The sequence below is a fragment of the Cydia splendana genome, chromosome 19 (assembly GCF_910591565.1).
Source record: "Cydia splendana chromosome 19, ilCydSple1.2, whole genome shotgun sequence".
NCBI lineage: Eukaryota > Metazoa > Arthropoda > Insecta > Lepidoptera > Tortricidae > Cydia > Cydia splendana.
Window position 1 is genome coordinate 14211734 of NC_085978.1, and position 20776 is coordinate 14232509.

General features: G+C 37.2%; 1 protein-coding gene across 3 annotated transcripts in view; it reads left to right on the forward strand.

The window, feature by feature from the left end:
• The window catches only part of LOC134800067 (proline dehydrogenase 1, mitochondrial), a 52889-nt gene extending 32385 nt beyond the window's left edge, over nt 1-20504 (forward strand). For all 3 annotated transcript variants that reach the window (XM_063772531.1, XM_063772530.1, XM_063772529.1), the window contains 8 exons: nt 183-247; nt 952-1130; nt 10923-11046; nt 11812-11967; nt 12528-12665; nt 13354-13464; nt 14095-14263; nt 14732-20504. In XM_063772531.1, the coding sequence (XP_063628601.1) occupies nt 183-247; nt 952-1130; nt 10923-11046; nt 11812-11967; nt 12528-12665; nt 13354-13464; nt 14095-14263; nt 14732-14937 (1148 nt within the window). In that variant the 3' untranslated portion in view covers nt 14938-20504. The remainder of the gene's footprint in view (nt 1-182; nt 248-951; nt 1131-10922; nt 11047-11811; nt 11968-12527; nt 12666-13353; nt 13465-14094; nt 14264-14731) is intronic.
• The last annotated feature ends 272 nt before the right edge of the window (nt 20505-20776 follow it).

Consider the following 20776-nt stretch of genomic DNA (forward strand, 5'->3'; position numbering starts at 1 on the left):
ACTCCGCTGCACCAAAAATGCTATAAAATTTCCGATGTCTGGTAATAATAGGGAGAATACTGACCATCATAAACATATATTGTACATTTCTCCTTATTACGAGTAGTTTTAATAGTTGATAATAAGATTTAAGAGAGTGTATATTTTGTCGTTTGTCATACTAATGTTTTTGGTATTTTCAGACACCACGAAAAGCACCGGCCTCATGGCGGTCAAGTTGACCGCGCTGGGAAGACCTCAGTTGCTGGTGAGTTGTGCCAACATGAAAATGGTTCTTTATTCGTTAGAACCGTCCGGAAGTCGAAATCTTTTTAACAGACTTCAAGATTTCAATGGAAGGAAGAAAACAGATTCGCTGATTTTGGAAAAAATCTTTGAAGTATTTACTTCACAGTCGGTTAGATTGTCTGATGAGTCAGGATATGATTATGGAATACTAGGAAAAATACAAGAGAACTCTTCAAGTATTATTTGCTATTGAAAAGTTCCATAAAGAAGGACTGCTGATGAAGACCTATCAAACTCTAAGGACATAAAGTTAAGCATAAGGATATGGAGTTGAAAGTTTTCACGACTTCTATATACATGAGCTATTATATCGCGTGTGGAGCGGAGGTTGTAGTCAGATTAGGCACAGTCTAGGAATTTGAATTCTGGGCCACTTCATTGCCATAGTGACAATCAATATAAAATCCGCCACATTTTCTCTCTAGATCTCATATTTTGTCACTATCCGCAGTTGCACAGAAATCAAATTCCTTGACCGAACGCATCTTTCATAATTCTTCTTCCTTGTCGTATCCTCGTGGCTGAGGGACGTGACGAATGTGGACACTTTTCACCAGTGCTCTTCAAGCCGCTCTGTCTTGGGCCCAGTGCATGCTAGCCTGCGTCTCTGATGTTTGTGTCTTTCATAATTACGAATGTCAAATCTTCCGTCTAATGTTCCAGTTGCAACTGTCCGAAGTGATCATGCGCGCCCGCAACTACATGCAGCAGATCGTCGGCGGCATGGGTAACGTGCTCACCCACCACAAGACCATCGAAGACCTGCAGCGGTACTTCGGGGACCACAGCTCCAAGCCAGAGGTCCAGGAGTTCATGAAACAGATGACCTCGGACAAAGAGGGGTAGGTGTATCTTACAGTATGAGTTTACCTATTTACCATAGGCCATTGAGGGGGTGCCCCTTAATACGCCTAACATTAATTGTCATAATATGAATTCGCATAACAGATTTGGCATAAAATTATTGTTCATAACATTGAACAGGCATAATAATAAAAAAGCATAACACTTATTACGCATAATAATGACTCCGCATAAGTTAAATATGCATAATATTATTAACTATAACTTTAACTGTCATAAAATGAATTAGCATAATTTTATAAAGCGAGCGTATTAGATGGATCAGGGCAAAACCAACTTAATTAACCAACTCGGTTAGGACGGTTAGGTTAGGTTCAGAAGGCCTTAGCCTTCGATGTTAGATTTTTTTTTATAACAGCCCGATAATAGATACCTATATTCACACCCTGATTAACTCCTCAGATCTATTGAATAAATAAAATAATATATACAATCAAAATTACATTTGTCAGTACCTCTAACAGGTAAATAAAACCTATACCTATAAATCGGTAGGATGGAAAAAAACATCCAAACTAAATTTAAAATTAAATTGGCTGCAATTTCTTCCAAATACCGCTATTTGGTGACGTAACAATCTGTTTTCTTCCTTTTATATTTATACCATTTAATAATTATGCAAAGTAACGTTATGCTTATTACATTTATCCTAAGTCATCGTTATGACAATATACGTTATGCGCATTAGCATTATGCGTACTCAGCAGTTATGCGAAATAATGTTATGCGATTTAAAAGTTATGCATAATCTATATTATGCCAATTTGAATTAGGAGTATTACGTTATGCGAATTAATATAGACCCCCATTGAGGACCTGCAGCGCTACCTTGGAGATCACAGTTCCAAGCTTGAAGAGCCTTATGAAACATATGGTATTACGCCATGTTACACATGAGTATCTATGCAGACAAATGAGCATCAAGGAAGTGAAGATGGAGCCCTCTGGCTTTTTAGCTCTCTGGATCTCTATACAGGAATTTGACTCAAAAAACCTCGAACGGTAAAGCCCCGTAAAATATAAAAAGATATCTTATTCTTTACCTTACTTTTGTACTTTTTGATTGTAGTGTGTAAGTTGGAAGATGGAAACAAAGATTGAGATTTTATACTTGTATTCTAAATTAACCTCTTTCAAACGCGTAGGGATATATACACTATGTACGATAAAGCGTGACCGGTAAAACTTGGACAAAAAGTAAAGAGTTATCATGTCAAATACTATAATATTAGAGTATTGTTATTACATATTCATGCTTTATTTTTATTAAGGCGTTCAACCTCCTGAATTATCAATAATACCTTGGCAAATTTGAGGCATAATTTCGACGAAATTTTCAGCAAAACTGCAAGGTAAAGACGTTCGCACAGATTTCAGTTCTCGAGTTAGGTCAATAACGCTAAGAGTATTATTTCCTCGTAATTTCAGTTTCATCCATGCCCAAACATTTTGAACTGAATTGGCTTCGGGTGATTGTGAGGTCGAATCCAAAACATCGTCGCCATTTTCAGTTTTACATGCAGTACAGAGCTGACTTCGGCATTTAGGGTCATTATTCTCTTGCGGGATCCAAGAAGCCTTATACTTTGGAAGCTTTTGACAGAGGAAGGCAACAATGCCTTTTCATCAATTATGACCATTTTATGGGCGTCTAGTGTACCGGTACACAAGTGCAAATGGCCGAAACCCTGCTTCGAGAAGCACCCCCAAACATGTTCGTTTACTGGGTAATTCTCGGTTCGCACGAGTACTCTATTATCTGCCGTAGAACAAGCCTAAGTCGAGTAAGCAACTGCCCAAAAATAAAGTTTATCGAAAAAAAATATATTATTGCAATCTCGGTTTTTGTTTGCTCTCACCCACGATCAGGGCCGGATTAACCCTAAGTCAAAGTAGGCAACTGCCTAGGGGCCCCGCCTCGGCTAGGGGGCCCCGGCGCGTCAGAGCGTACCTAAAAAAATATATGTTACATAGGGTCAAAATTCACGCGTAATTTTTTTATTCTTAATAATAATGAGTATGCTTTGTTATTGTTTTTTTTTTCGATCCATTCTTTAATTAAATGAAACTGTAATAAAATTGAAGCAATACGTTACAGTTTACGGGGCGTATATGCGTACCTGGAGCCCGTTTCTCAAAAGCTTGTAACTTGTATACTGCAAAACGTAATTCAAGACCAAAAAAAGTTAAAGAAAATGTTGCCAATTTTTACTAGCGCGTCTTGTATTTATGTAAAAATAAGTAACTAAAAGTACTTTTTTAAATCGTAGGAGTAAAATTACTAATAAATAAATTTACTATTTTACAAACAAATTATTGCAGTGGCAACATTGTCTTACTTTTTTTGGTCTTGAATTACGTTTTGCAGTTTAATACAAGTGGAAGTCCCTTTCTAACAAAAGCTGTCAAAAAGTGACATCCGTTTGTATTACAAGTTACAAGCTTGTAAGAAACGGGCCCCTGTTGTAAAGGTTTTCTGTAAAAATGTTAACATTTACTTTTTTTCGAACAACCAACAACTTCTGAGTTATTTCGACTCAGAATCACGAGGACTATTGATTAAAACAAAGAAAAAAAGTGTCCCCCGTTTTTCATACGAATTTTGGGTGTCAGTTTAGACAGTGACGGTCCATACAAAATGTATGTATGTAAAAATGCGTCACAAAAGTGACCTTTTTTCCCCTCCGGCCGTTTTGGCAACCAAGTTTCGCAACCAGTTGTTGAAAAAGAATTAATAATCTTGTTACGCAACTAGTTGCCCAAGAAGAAAATATATTCCTGTTTTACATCCAGTTGCCAATGAAGAATAGGTCTCTGACACTTAGAACGTAGAAATATTTTAAATCAATATTTCCGAGAACATTTCCTACTTATCGAGAGTTGACGGAGCCCCGCTACGCGGGGCTCCTATTTCTGGGCGGTTTGCCCTTCGGGCATCTGAAGCTACCTAACGAACCTAACCTACCTACCTATTGAATTAGTTTAGTGTGACGTCCGTGAAAATAGTACACTTTGGGGGAAAAAGCCTAGGTAGGTAGGTAGGTTAGGTTCGTTAGGTAGCTTCAGATGCCCGAAGGGCAAACCGCCCAGAAATAGGAGCCCCGCGAGCGGGGCTCCGTCTAGTTAAGTTGTAAAGGAAATGTTTTTTGAAAAGAAAGTTTCGTACGTTAGACTCTTTCAGCTAAGGTCAGCTAAACGTAGGACAAATGTCCTTAGATTTGCCATTGAAATGAGAGTCTTATTTGGTAACTATAGTTGTAAACAAAGACAATTATTTCCTTTTCGTCCACTGTCATCTACGCTAGTTTTGGTTCAGGAATATATTTTCTTCTTGGGCAACTAGTTGCGTAACAAGATTATTTATTCTTTTTCAACAACTAGTTGCGAAACTTGGTTGCCAAAACGGCCGGAGGGCTTTTTACGATGATTGGTTCATGTTAGAGCGCCGCTTCCTTAAAGCTCGGCCTTCGGCGTCGCTTTTTAAGAAATATCAAAATTGATTTCAGTAGCTTGGCCTTTGCCTCGCATGAAAGCTCACTTCGCTAAAAGACGCTTCGGGCTTGTCGAGCAATGCAGAGATTGCTGAGCTCGACCTTTGAGCTGACTTCAGCCTCACTTTTTACCTCAATTTACCATTGGTTTGTGTTCCTCATCTCCTCTACTTCAGCTTAGCCTTTGGCCTCGCTGCGCCTAGCTCGGCCTGCGGTCTCGCTTTTTAATACAATGGAATTTGGTTCGTGTCTGTGCTCAACTACTTATCCCGAAGCCTGAACGGCTTTGAGTTCGCATGAAAGCTCGCCTCACTGGGGCACTTCGGACTTTTAGGCCCAGGTGAAGATCGGTACCCGGCCTGGCCTTTTAACAGGCTTTCACAATTTACGATATTGTTAAAAAAAATTGCGCTCGCTGCGCTCGCGTTTTTGGTAGGTTTTATTGTTGACCCATTATCTAGATGTTAGCTTGACTGGTGAATTAATACAGTTAGACCAAGAAAAGTCTGCAATGATTTTGATAGGATACGCAGTGAAAGTGTTATTTATACGTCATAATTTCATAGAAGTTTGACGTTTAAAATAACACTTGCGCTGCGTGTGCTATCAAAATCGTTGCAGACTTATCTTGGTCTAACTCTAATAATTCTAACATATGGAAATTCTTTATCACTAGGTTGATCCTAATCATGTGGCTCGGCGTTTTGTCTTATGGTTGGACAATCGCTGTTCAGCCTCGCAAAATATTAACTATTGAGAAAATCAACTTTGCGGCACTAATTGAGCGTAGCCTCGCTTAAAATTTTCCATTAGAGGTAGATAGGAAAGTGACGCTCGAGCTCACAGCTTTGGTATTCCACTGCTGTGAGCTTGAGCGTCACTTTCCTATCTACCTCTAATGGAAAATTTTAAGATAAGGTAATTATAAGAAGAGAAGATTTTAACATCGTTCTGACTAGACTCGGATTGTCTCGGCTGAAGATTGAAATTAAAAACGCAAACTAATTTCCCTGTACTGAACAACTGAACATGCTGTATGCAGAATTGACTGTAAGGGGGCCCCGAGCCTTGCACTGCCTAGGGGCCCCGACATGCTTAATCCGGCCCTGCCCACGATAGCCTTTTTTCCATATATTTTTCAGTAAGGGAGAAGTTTCTTCACCGTACTGCGATATTTTAAACCATTTTCATTTAAACGCCTTCTGAATGTATCTAGAGATATCTACAAACCTTTTTTCTTAAGTTTTACTTGCCAAGAAGGCCCAGAACGCAATGATAGAAGTGGATTTTTTGAAAATATCTGTAAGACCCGTTTATCCTCTGTGAAGGAGGTCTCTTATGTTTTCCCGCGTTCTGGTAAATTATAAACATTTTTATACTCCATATAATGCTTCACCCACTTAATTACAAACGCCTTCGATTTATTTATATACAGTCATGCACCTTGGTTTCGTGACATTTTGGGACCTTTTGGGTACGTACAGGAGAACACTGCCTCATAACGTGAATTGTAAGCGGCATTCTTTTTTTTTATTGAACTTTAGGTGGGAAAAATTGTCCAAAGTTTTTTATTATTTTTTACGAAGCATTATAGGCAAAAGAACATTCTATTCAGCCGAGTACTTTTTTACTGTGCCACATCCTTAAAATATACTATACACTGGTCACGCTCTTGTCAAACACACTGTACATGAAAGTATATTGTAAAAAACTCATCCATTAATAGCCTTGCGTCGGATATCCCGACCTCAGTCCCATAATCGTTGCATAACTGTCGGTTCACACGTCTGCCAAAAACGCTGAAACTATTTCAGTTGTTCGCAGTACACTGAATCACCCTGGCGGCCTTCCAATGGACGTCTTTTTCTTTGTTAGTGACATGGACAAAAAGGAATAATTTGCAATTTTATTTGGTTAGAAAGAATAGAAAGAACTCCGTAGATGTAATCCGCAGAGATTCGGTCTAAATCACTTTGCGACTACTCTTTATCGACTAGCAGCGATGATTTCGCTACCGAAAGATTGCCTGGCACAGGCTATTTAGCGATAATACCGCCTGTTGTTTGTAGGGACATTTGTGTAAATGTACGGACATTTTATCAATGGTTTTTATCTGTATTGTTTGTTTTATCTAGGCGTGCAATAAATAGATGTTCAATCTTACTTTTGTGGAGATCTTTCTAATGCGAAATACCTTTTAATTCGTACTAAAAATAGAAATCAATGGAGTTTCTCTTTCAAGCTACTCGTTTGTAGCTAATTTGAACACCAATGGCGATATTCGCGATGAAAAGCGACGGTCAGAATCTGATCGAAGTATTATGTACACGTGTTAACGTGTATGTCATTAGTTCTAATTAAAACATATGAGCAATATCGATTTGTCCGTTGTCATTTTTGGTGACAAATTGGATCGGACTGCCAACGAAGTCACCCGTTGTAAGATTTGGCTGGGAGTGAAAACATCAAAGGGGTCACGTCCGATCAAACAACCGCTTGTCATTAATAATAGGTAATATCTAGGAGACCGGGCTTTGCTCGGAAAACATAGAATAACTCTAAAATGCGCGTTTTCCCAGATATAAGACCTAGCTAGATCGATTCATGGCCCCCGAAAAAACCCCCATATAGCAAATTTCATCAAAATCGTTAGAGCCGTTTCCGAGATCTCCGAAATATTTATATATATATATAAATATATATATATATATATGTCGGGAATCGTGGGCGTATCATACAATCGGCAGCACATCAGAACCTTCAATCGTGGATATGACGAGGGCCTTCAATGAAATACGATGTTCAACTCACAATCTTTACTGCACAAGACTCATTACAAATCACAGCGCGCGATACGTTTCTTATCTTAAGCAAACCAGTGGATTTGACCCAGGAACCGCCACAGACGTCATCTTCTCCCGTTCGTTCTCATCGTGCTACTTCTCAAGATTGATTGACAGCTTAACTTCAATTGTTCTGGACTTCAATTGTTTTAACAGCGCACTCTATGACGTCTTGGCAGAACTGCGTCGAACGCCACTCAGGTGTACCTACGTAACACCCTAGTTTGCTCTGTCTGTCAAGGTTTGCATGATAAAACGCCTCTTGAAGGCGATAGATGGCACATTTCAACCATTCTCCGACATATATATGTATATATATATATATATATATATGTATATAAATAAATAAACAAGAATTGCTCGTTTAAAGGTATTAGATAGATTACCAGAGTCCAGTGGATTCTGCGTGGTTCAAATAGGTTTTACATTACAAAAAGGTACGAGTATGTCTTTTAAAATATCACATAAAATTTGGTGGGACTGCTAAAGAATGCCAAGTTATATATTTTAATAGTAGGTTATGTGCTTTCCACAGACATGGTTCGGTATAGTGTAGAAGTCTATATGTCCTTGTACTCTTGCCAAACGAGAGGGTGTGACTCTTGAATTGGACGGACAGACAGACGCACGAGTGATCCTATAAGGGTTCGGTTTTTTCCTTTTGAGATACGCAACCCTAAAAATATAATAGAACATCTTTTTCCACTTCTGCATAGAATTGAACAAAAATTGCATGAGGGTCTTCCATAATCGCCAGAATGTCCCCCCCCCCCCCTCCCTTCCTCACCTGAAGGGGACTTTAGAAAGGACAGTCAAACAAAAACTACAACATTAACCTTTTGAACGCCACAGACGGCAATTGACGTCAACGCAAAATCGTGACAACGACGCCAAAGACGGCATTTGACGTCGATCGTTTTTTGATGAAAATCTACTGAAAAACACCCCACATTTAGGTTGTCGGGATTTTGCGCCAAACGGCGCGTTTGGCGTTCAAAAGGTTAATAGTTCAGCTGTCTACACGTATGTCTAGCTCATCTCAATCACACGACAACATACATGACTACATGAGAAATGTCAGTTTGTGTGACGCTGCCAAAACTGATAAATCTTGTTATTATATAGCCAGCTTAACTCTATTAGTTACAGTTTACCTTGAAAATTGTTTTAACATTTTGGTGCATTTTTATAAAATATTCTAATTTCAAATACCTACGGCAAAGACATATGTAACTCCGTATAAGATGAATAAAGTCTAAGAAAAAAACGTGCCTCGGAATTCAAGAAAAAGTCATTCTCGGATAGATGGCGCACACACCTTTGGCCTATGGTCGGCTAGATGGCGTTGAATGAAGGTATCATTGAATGAACATGGGTCAAAATGATATAAAAATAATAAAACCATTTATCCATATATATTTTTTTTTCTCGATAGTTTTATACGTTTTCATTTTGAGCTGTAGTCGTGTGTCGATAGATGGCAGTAAATTTACTGTGACTACATAATTTACTATGACAGGACCCCTCTATACTATCTATTCTCTTTGCCTACGGTAAGCTGTTGAAATGTTCAACAACTTGTGATCAATCAATCGAACAGTAGCACAAATCAGATTTCTAAAACTTTCACTGCATTAAAATATGATTTGAAGAATAACCTACCTTACCTTTTATCTTACCATTTTTCAGCAATCTCTCGTGTGTGTGTTAGCTGGCTTATCGCCTCTTGCACCATCCCATTAACCCGGGGTTAAGCGGTTAATCTGTTAACCCAGTGTCAAATTGTACTGGTAACCGTGGTAACTCCAGGTTTATCCGGTTAACCCCGGGTTAGTGGAATAGTGCAAGTGGCGCTTATAGATTTTTTCTTGCGGCAGGATACCTTTTCCTGTTCTTTGATTCTTGTAATTTCCACATAAATTTCCAATAGTAATCAAGGGTAAAGATTACTTACTCGTATATGTATGAAGTAAAATTTACGATGACATCCTTGTGACCTTTCCGTGACAATGACTTAAGGTGTATTTTCGCTTGGCTTGTCATTTTTAACGACACCTACATACATTGTTCGACCTACTTAGTAACTGCTGTTCGTTATTTGACTATTTGTGACATTGGCACGGATAATGCTTCTCTGTATTCTCGTTCTATTGTGAATTCGTAATCGTTCAAAAGAATAATGATGGTATTTTGTTTGAAAGCGAAATGTTAGCGAATGTGATTTGGATTTGATTCGCTCGGCAAAAGATAATAAAAGAACCAACCTTCATTGTTTGTAAGACGACAAAGTATTCTAATAGTTGGGTTTATTTTTACTACTTTTTAGGGTTCCGTACCCAAAAGGTAAAACGGGACCCTATTACTAAGACTTCGCTGTCCGTCCGTCCGTCCGTCCGTCCGTCTGTCTGTCACCAGGCTGTATCTCACGAACCGTGATAGACAGTTGAAATTTTCACAGATGATGTATTTCTGTTGCCGCTATAACAACAAATACTAAAAACAGAATAAAATACAGATTTAAATGGGGCTCCCATACAACAAACGTGATTTTTGACCAAAGTTAAGCTACGTCGGGCGTGGTCAGTACTTGGATGGGTGACCGTTTTTTTTTGCATATTTTTTCCGTTTTTTTTTCATTATGGTACGGAACCCTTCGTGCGCGAGTCCGACTCGCACTTGCCCGGTTTTTTATAGGACGTTATTAACAGTAGGTAACTAAAGAAATTTGAAGCGACACCTATCGGTCTGGCTTGAGAGTATATAAATGTGTGTTATTCCAGCGTGCTGCACATATTCCCGTGGGACCGGTCAGTGGCGCCACCTATTGTCGTAACTCGTAAGCGTTGTCGCTAAACTATCGTTTTCTGCTAGGTACAACTAGATGGCGCTAGTTCTTTTTATACATCATGCCCTATTTCATTTTGGGTTATGTTTGAAATTGAACATCATCCCTTATTTAATTTTGGGTTAAGTTGGAAACTGATTCCTGTTTAGGTATATATGCGTTATTTCTCCAGTAATCCACTTTTGAGGACTAAGTAGTATTTTGCCTAAGTTTGTAAACGTACTAGTTGGTACAACGGAATAAACAACGATGGTTGAATGTCTGAATTTGACATAAAATATGTAGCCATCGGTTATTTTTAGATTTTCTTTTCTGTTTATCAAGGCAAACTGCAAATTAGTTACTTATCGAATTCTTCACCCGTAGCATATCTGTGTAAGTCCTCGTCATAATGAACACCTTAATTCAAACCTAACGGCAAACCTTACTTGCAGTGCAGCAAGTGTTCTTAGCTAAAAGTAATACCAAAAGTAGTTTTACAATATCCAATAATCATTCATTCCTCTGTATCAGCTCGTGCTCGCGTTTTATTTATATCCTGTTCTATACCTCCTAATCCCTTTTTTTATATGACTTCTATTTCTTTTACAGCATCGTGCATTTGTTCCCCTGGTCGGGAATCCTCGACAAGGATATGGGACTGTCGGACTCGTTCCGTGTACCAGATCCTAAGACCGGCCAGATGAGACGGCTCATCTCACAGATCCTGCCTAAGGTGTGTTTCTCTATCATTCTTATCCCACTCAGTACATACCATCATCTTTCTTGGTAATGAGAACAGAATCGGCTGAAATTTTCCGTTGAGTTACATTCAGCTGTCATTTGATACCAAATTATCAAACATCGCATGAATAGGTAAAAATATATGGAGCGGGAAATTCAGACCTGCAATTTGAGTCGATTTTTTTGCTCGCGAGTGAAGTATCCTCAATATGTATCTCCATTTCCGAGTCCTCAAACGCAGGATTGACGGCCGGAATAACTTACTGCCCAAGGTTTTCTTTAACTCATATTTCTTGTTATCCTACTCTATAATTAGTATCTATGACAAAGTTATGGAATAACAACAACTAACAACATTGTGAAGCGCTTAAAAACGCGACTGGGGACCGGTAATACATAATTTATGTCACAGATTCTGTGTAACTTAAACTAGCTTAACACTTTTGATCTAGAGTATATACCTACCCTAAAATAGCTCGATAAGGATAAGATTGACAACGTTCAAGTAGAGTCATTATAAATAGATTTGAATTTGTTGTCAATGACACTGATTATGAATATTATGATTCTGAATAAGAATATATATTTGTGACATAGTCCGTGAGTAGGTACTGTGAGTAGGTGAATTTTTCGAAAGCAGACATACCTCTAGGGCCTATTAGCGGATTTCTTTATAAACTTATTTAATTATCCTGCTACATTTAGAAGCAACTTGTAAACAACCTTTGGTTAAAATTCCCCTTGCTACTTATTTCAGGAGGAGGAGATGTTCCGAAACATGCTCCGGCGGCTCAACCACATCATCCAGACCGCGAACGACGCCGACGTGCGAATCATGATCGACGCTGAACAGACCTACTTCCAGCCGGCCATCAGTCGCATCTGTCTCGAGATGATGCGTCGGTACAACAAGGTATATTATCTTGTTTAGAAATATAAATTTATTTGCCAGAAATGTGGTAGGTACAGAAATAAGGTGTTAACATGCAATTTGCGAGTTCAGCACATTTCGCCAATAATCTAAAGGCATGCCAATGATTGTTTTTTTTAGCCTACCAGTATATTATACTATAGATACATTATTTACATAATATCATATAGTCATCCGTCGCATTACAGTAGCAAAATATAAGTCATAATATATCATAACAGCTATTAATAAAAAATATGTCAAATTGTACAGTACAGTTTAGTTTTCAATACGTAGTAGTAAGTGCACGGTCCTAGTGGCAAGCGTCCAGTGGACAATCTTTTGACGACCTGACTGGCCTAGACGGTAAAGCCAAGAGAGAAGCTTTATTGAACTTATTGTGGGGCTTAGTCAATTTGTGTACAGTCAACGTCAAAGATATGTTTACAGTTTTGCACCTTACTCCTTTGTAATAAGGCGAAAAATGTAATCATATCTTTGACGTCGACTGTACAAATGTCCTATAACATGTATTTATTATTTACCTCGTAATCGTGTTGCAGGACAAGTTTCTCGTGTTCAACACGTACCAGACCTACTTGAAGAACACCTACAACGAGATCCTCACCGACCTGGAGCAGGCCGAGCGGCAGAACTTCTACTGGGGCGCTAAGCTCGTCCGCGGCGCTTACATCGAGCAGGTACCAGAACCATTTAGGAAAAAACCTAAATGTATTAAGCAAAGATACTAGTACGTCAAGCGAAATCACAATTTTTAATTCGACGATAAACAGACAAATTCACCGCGTAAAGCAATATTTGATCTTGTGACCTTTCAGAATATTGCTCCTAATTTAATGCATTTAAAAATTGAGCGATCGACGATTATTTCGGCCCTCGGTGATTTTGTGGCATCAATTATTTATTTTGATCACACGGTATTTAAAAAGGCACGTAGCGACATCTGTTCTACGGCACTTTAATGGCAACAAAGTATCAAGTCATATTGAAAAAATATTCTATAGGGAGCGAGCATGAACTATTATAGTTAATATAATATATATATAATAGGGGGCAGCAAGCCGGCAGATTTTTGGCGCAAGGCGTAAATGTGACGTTTATGCTTCCGATGTAGCCCACAAGATGGCAGAACCTACTATGCACAAGGAAACGTACCTACGAGAACGGTAGATGGTAGCATTTGCTTTGGCAATGTACATGTGCACAGTATATGTTTCCGATTCAGAACACAAGATTAATCTTTAGACGTCATTTTTATACCAATATTTTGGTGGCAAGCATGCACTAGGCCCGTCTGATAGGAGAAGTCACCGTAGCCTACAAAATTACGAAATGACAGTTGATAACGTTGTTTGAATATGTGAACAGGAGCGCGCGCGAGCTGCGGCGATGGGTTACGAGGACCCCACCTGTGAGAGCGTGGAGGCTACCACGGTGTCCTTCCACAAGTGTCTCAAGGAGATCCTTTCCAGGGTCAAGGTGAGTTCAACTATCAAAAACTTGACATTCTTAAGATCTCTCATTTATTTTCAAAGAAAAATTGCGATTGTATCCAAAAGTCTGTTTACCTATTTTCTCCTATTGGAGGATACCTACATATAAATAGTCGAATCAAAATTTGGGTTGATTGGTATTTTTTGTTTGGAATGTTAAATTATGAGAAGCTTCCAATAATTTAAATAAGCTTCTTTTTCAAAATAATTTATTTACAAACAAGATATATACAGTGGTATTATTTTATTAAATAGAAATGCCAATCGACACTTAATAATAAATAATGTATGAACATAATCACATTTTACCTACTTTTCGGTTGACGTTTGAAATGAAATGTAATGAAATATTTATTGTGTGTTGAGTTTAGGTTACATAATAGTTTGCAGTTCTTTGTCATCTGGGCTTCGGCTAGTTTGATAGTCTATAGGTTAAACTTACGTATAAATGTCTTGTACCATTGCGCTCCGCGATTGTTGCGCTATTTAGGGCCCTAGCTAAATTGGTTGTTCAATACTTACGCTATAGAATTTCCAATTTAGCAAGAATCCTAAATGGCATAGCAATCCCGTGTGGTGACTGTATATCAATGATAAATCATCTTATATTCCCCAGGGCCGCGAGGGCAAGGCGTCCCAGCTGGGCATCATGGTGGCGAGCCACAACGAGGACACGGTCCGCTACGCCATCGAGCTGATGCAGCAGCACGGCATCCGGCCCGGCGACAAGGTGGTCTGCTTCGGACAGCTGTTCGGCATGTGCGACCATGTCACCTTCCCGCTAGGTGAGTTTTTGACAAGATGGACCTATGACATTCGCAAGGTAGTAAGCAGGAATTGGAGAAGAGCTGATGATCGTGCTCAGTGGCATGCCATCGGTGAAGCCTAGATGATAGGCAGCGAGCACTGATTGTAGGAGAAGAGATGAAGATCCCTGGCGTGACATGTTAGAGGCATATGTCCAGCAATGGACTAGTATAGACTGATGACGATAAATATTGCAACCGGCAATAAATATTGCGTATTAGTCTTTGGAAAGAGACTGCTAACGTCGGCTTCGCAGAGCGTTGTCTACCTACCTGTGTGACGTTTGTCAGTCGCTGTACTTACGATGATCGATGAATGATAACTGGTGTTAGGAAATCGTTGTTAACGGCCAATCGTCTCTTTCCAAAGACCTATGTACAATATTTACCGCCGAATACCTGTATATCATATGAGACATTCCATTTACAATGATTTATTTTTTCCAGGTCAAGCCGGCTACTCCGCATACAAGTACGTGCCGTACGGGCCCGTGAACGAGGTGCTGCCGTACCTGTCGCGGCGCGCCAACGAGAACCGCGGCTTCCTCTCCAAGATCAAGAAGGAGAAGCGCCTCCTCCTCAAGGAGATCGCACGCCGCGTGCTCACCGGACAGATGTTCTACAAGCCCGTCGGCAACTACAAGCCGGTGTAAAAACCACTTTAACACCTTGTGCTGTAGTCTAATTTCCTTTGCGGAGTGTTTCGGTTCGAGTTGAAAGTAGTGTAACTCGGAGCGGATTGTGATACGGATCATCGGGTTTGTTGTGAAGGTGGTTTGGGATACTGGCCGGTTGGAATGTCTATGAGGTTTAAGCGTCAACGTAAAACGTCACCGTTTACTCAGGTGGTGGTTCAACAATGGTGACATCTATAGTGAAAACACAGTTAAAGATGGCAAAACTACTAGCGCCATCTATAAGTAAAGGACGGCTTTTAACCCCATAAAAGTTACCGTGATTTTTTTAAAGGTTTGACGTTTGCCTACCGAAAACTCTACAAGTGAGATACTCGTAGATATTGACTTGTGCATCTCACTCACGATAAAAATAATTCAACGCGTTAGAAAGTGTAGAAAAATGGCGGATCGACACCGGCGGTACGGTTTTTGATATTGTTACTAGTCAATGTAATGGAAACGGTCAGTATTTTCGAATTTCACCTTTAATGTCAATGTGTGTGTGAACGGGTCAATTCAGCAGTACACGAGGATATCTGTAAAATAAAGTTTACGTCGAAATGGATCAAATGTTACAAACGTGAATGTACCCCGCTTGTCATACCTAATAGGAAATTAATTGTATTTATTTTAATGCTTAATTTATTGTAATAGGAAGGGTAATCGACTTTACGTAGTTGAAACAAAGTCCAAATTAACTTAAATAGTTGTACATGTCTTATTTACAGGCGGTGTAATTACAAAATCAGCGTTGTTTCTGTGCTATATTTATAGGAGTTTTACAAATGCAATCAATTATGTGTCCTATTACTGGATCTTAGTGTCCTTGTTACTGTATTTAATTTGAATGATTGTCATTGGTTCCAACTATTTCTTTTGTGTGATGGTTCAAATGATTTTAGATCTTATGACTCGTTCTCAAGCAAGGTTTTACTATAACACTCGCGAGTCTGGTGCATGGATGAACTTTGGTGACATATTAAGGCCTGTAACTTTATTGTTATAAAATAAATAAAGGAAATAATAACAGTTTATATACATATCTATTATTTGATATCTTATGTATATGTATGATAAATATAAATTGTATACCTTTATATAAAATCAAATACATCGTATAATATGTATGTTTATCAAATTAGAAGAATTGTTAAACCGATTTATATATTATACAAATTTATAGCATGTAAAATACATTGTTATATTGAAAATTTTATATATTTATACATGTATAGTAAGTTACTTGCCTTAAGATATCACCTAAAAGCGTGTCTGTATGTCACTAGTATATCGGAGAGATGTTTAACTTTTCATTTAGACAATAACGAATTACGTAGAAAATGATGGAAAATGAAAAGTGATTTATAAATGGCTTGTTTCCTTTTGGTATTACTTACAATTTAAATTATACCTCAGCTCAGACACTCTTAAAGCGTTCTGTCTCACAAAATCAGAAATAAGCTATTTTCAAAACCCCGAAAATTAAGAATAATATATCTGACCTGCGTCCATTATGATTATTTTTTGATTCAATTTTGTCGAAACTTCAGCGCAATAGTATCGTAAAATATATCTGCGTGTTGCAGTTTTGATAAAGTTGAATAACTGTTTAATTTATTGTTATTATAATTTATTTTAACAGATAACTCTCCTCGTATTGTAAATGTGTTTAGTTTTTTCTTGTTTATTGTTGGTGCCGTTTGTGAATCATGAGGACTACTTTATTGAGTTGAGCTACTTTAATATTAAAATCTCAAATCTCTCGATAACATTAAAATGTTTGTTTAGCATAATGTAATTGGGATTTTGCGCGCCACATTTGCTTTTACCCACCCTCCTTTTATATTTTGTGAAGAAGCCACAGAGAAAAGGATTTGAAATTACCATCGGTAAGTGGCGCCATCTGTTAAAGTAGCACGCAGTTGTAAGTTTCTTTGCAATATTAGGCTATATCAATGTCGCGTTTGAACAACTATTTACTTAATCGAATACGAATGCATTTCATTGTGTTCCAGGTTATAAACTAAGTTAGAAATCTGAATTTTCATGTTATTTATTATGTAAATTATGTAATATAGATAGCTGGCCCAATGAATTGTCCTATTTTCCGATAATATGGGTTATATGCAAGCGAGGCTACGTTTCTTTTAAAGATTGTATGCTACAAATGGTATTAAGTTCCTTGAGCTGGATTCGATATTTAAAACCATTTGTTTTGAATAGGAAAATTTACATCTTTGTACAATAATGCTGATAAGAAACGAAAAACATGTTTGTTTTAAGTTTTACGATTTGATCGCTCTTATAACCCATATTTAAGGCGATATCTAAGGAACGAAAGGCGTGCAAATTTTATTATTTGCAGAGCCCTTTTATATTCTACTATTGCCACCTCAAATCAGTTCCTACTTCATTGCTTTAGATTCAATTTTATTTGAAATTATTTGTTTTTATTTTGCTTTGTAAAAATATTGTTAAGTTGCAAAGCCATATGATTACAATCGAAATATCGGCCTCGACGTAAGTAATGACATATTTAGCACAAGTATTTGAACCCGTACAGGATACTTATAAATATAACATAACACTACCTACCTATAAATATAACAACAGGGCTCAACGTACAAAAAATATATATTACATGGTTGAAAAGTTGAAAGCATACCTACTATGCTGCAAATCATAACTCTTGCATATGTACAATATGTGTCCTCAGTTACATCCTTGGGGCACACCTTCCTTACTTTAATGCAAATGGAGACTAACTTACTTTTTCAAACAAAAATATAAAATCAAGTGAAAGGGATCATGAATAGCCCTATAATATATATCCCTTCAGAGAATAAAAAAGTTTGATATAATTATCTTGGATTTTTGTGTGATACAATGTCCAATGCCTTGAATAAGTCCAATGTATATAGGTTAAAGAACTTGTGCAAAGTATATGAAATTATCGAATCTCATTGCATTTTCAGTATTAAAGTTTACGTCGGGGTTTTCTAAAATTGTTAATTTCGTATTATGTTGTTTAATTGGATTTATTTGTAAGCGGTTTTACGTTGTTTACCGTCGCTTATCATAATTGTGATGCTATTTTTAGATTATTTTACGAATAGACATTTAATAAAGACATAAGCTCGTTTTGATAATTTATTTTTATTTTAATCCTTTCTATTTTTTATTGACATTCATTACTTTTATCACACTAACCATATCTTGCATTATTTTAGTGTATACTATGTATGACTGTAAAACGTGTGCTCATTTCTACTGCATCTACATAGAATCCTTCAAGGATCTCTTCCTAACTTTAATAGTAAAACAAATGCGTTGCATAGTAAAACTAAACTGAGTCAAGAAGTCGAACTGATCAATTTTTCCAATAAAGATGCACAATCCTGAACAACACCTGATGTCCTATGTCCTATTAATGAAATAACAAAAGCTACTCGAGATTACCTTAAATTGAATAATTATTGAAATATCGGGGTCGGTATGAAGAAGTTTATTTTACTTTTGAGTAGGATCTTCGACTCATCATTGAGCAAGATGGAAAACATGACATCCAGGTAATTTACCATAAATTAAATTTAAATTACTTATAATAGGGTAAACGTCGATTTTTTTGCTACTAAAAACTCCGATAGGTGGCTTCCAACTTTTACAGAATTGTCATCATTAATTAATAGAATTTGTCAACGTTTGGAGCCAACGTAAGGTAGATTTACCCTAAACCTAGAAAATGTTTGTGTAAAGTATAGACTTATACTGTTGGGAAAACGCCTAAATTATTTGTGTAACGTAAGTAGGAGTAAGAATTAGTTTTCTTCTGAAATGTGAAGAAAACTGAATTCCCCAGACCGACCCTGCATAACATAGCAATGAGTCATTATTGCAGACAATAATAGTAATATTTACTTGTATGTTATTGTCATTATCGGTCCATGTTGATTGGTAAAACATATTTACGCCCTTTTTCAAAACCGAATATTAAAATAAAAGTACATAATATGTAAGTTTGTTGTTTCACAAAAAAACAATTGAAAGATTCGTTTTAAGCTTTGTTGGGAATTCTTGTTGAATATCACATAGCTGTTCTTTCGTTATATTCTCGAAAGAAAATGCGTTAATGTATCACGATATTTGACATGGCGTTTTTAAAGACTAGATCAAAAGTGTGGAATTAATGAAAATGTATGTGAAAATTTCCTTGGTAAGAAATCTAATGGTTAATTTCAAAATTGTCGCAGATCGGGACAAACTGTATTATAAAATATTTGGAAAATATATAATATTTAAGAGATATTAAAAGCCTGAGGAAGGACCCCCGACGGGCCCGAAACATGTCTGTGAAAAATACAAGTGAGTGTAATCGTTGTGATCTAAATATTTTAAAATATGTCTCACGCAACTTTAATTTCGAAAACTGTATTATATCTCATGGGTGAATTAAAATATCCAACACTGCCGAATGAAAATATCCAACACTGTTGGATCATTTCACTAATGAATTCATTTTTCACTTTTCGTTCATTTTGTGTTCACACATGTCACTTAGTAAGTTTGATGTTTAACAAAAAAACAATTGTACGATTCGTTTTAAGCTTTGTTGGGAATTCTTGTTGAATATCACATAATTCTTTAGTTATATTCTCGAAAGAAAATGCGTCAATGTATCACGATATTTGACATGGCGTTTTAAGACTAAGATCAAAAGTTTGACGTGGAATTAATGAAAATTTATGTGAAAATTTCTTTGGTAAGAAATCTAATGGTTAATTCCAAAATTGTCGCAGATCGGGATAAACTGTATTATAAAATATTTGAAAAATATATAATATTTAAGAGATATTAAAAGCCTGAGGAAGGACCCCCGACGGGCCCGAAACATGTCTGTGAAAAATACAAGTGAGTGTAACCGTTGTGATCTAAATATTTTAAAATATGTCTCACGCAACTTTAATTTAGAAATAGTTATTTACGATACAAGTGCGGAAAAGAGGAAATTCGAAACGAGTGGCGATAAATTAAAACACGACCGAAGGGAGTGTTTTAAATCAACACGAGCTGCGAATTACCTATTCGCACATGTATCGTACAACGTTTTACAGTACATATGGCCCTATAAACTTTTGACATACGCATGAAAAGTGATATTTCACGCACTAGTGCGGAAAAGTAGGACCATATGTACTGTAAAGTGTATTATATCTCATGGGTGAGTTAAAATATCCATTTCACTAATGAATTCATTTTTCACTTTTGGTTCATTTTGTGTTCACACATGTCACTGAGTGGCAGATGAATAATGAAACACGAAAATGAACACAAAATGTACCGCCTGATTTCACCTTAACAGTCGGTCAGGATCTTTATCATACACAGACTGGTTTAAATCACCTTCGGCTATCGAAGGCATCGAAGCGCTTGCATTTAGAGTTAGGTCCTTAGCGGCTGTAGGCTTCTGTAGCGTTATTATAAGTTATCGGCTTTGGAAAAGGGCATTAATTAGATATTTGAGAAATAAAGACGTTTAATGTTGATTTTGGTGGTTTCATTTGACCTTACCTGGTAAATAGTAGCTACTATGAGCCGTATGGTCTAAGAGCTATTACCCCGGATTACGGTATACGTTTTATTGTAGGTCTGAATTGTCAACTAACCCCCTTTTTCATAAACGCGCTACAAACCTCAATTAGCTAATAATCGTTTGTCCTTATCTGTCATTTTGACTTTTGTATTTGTAAGAAAGGGATAATACATAATTTAACTAAATCAGGCCCGTAAAGTTTTATGAATAAGCACTAACATAAGT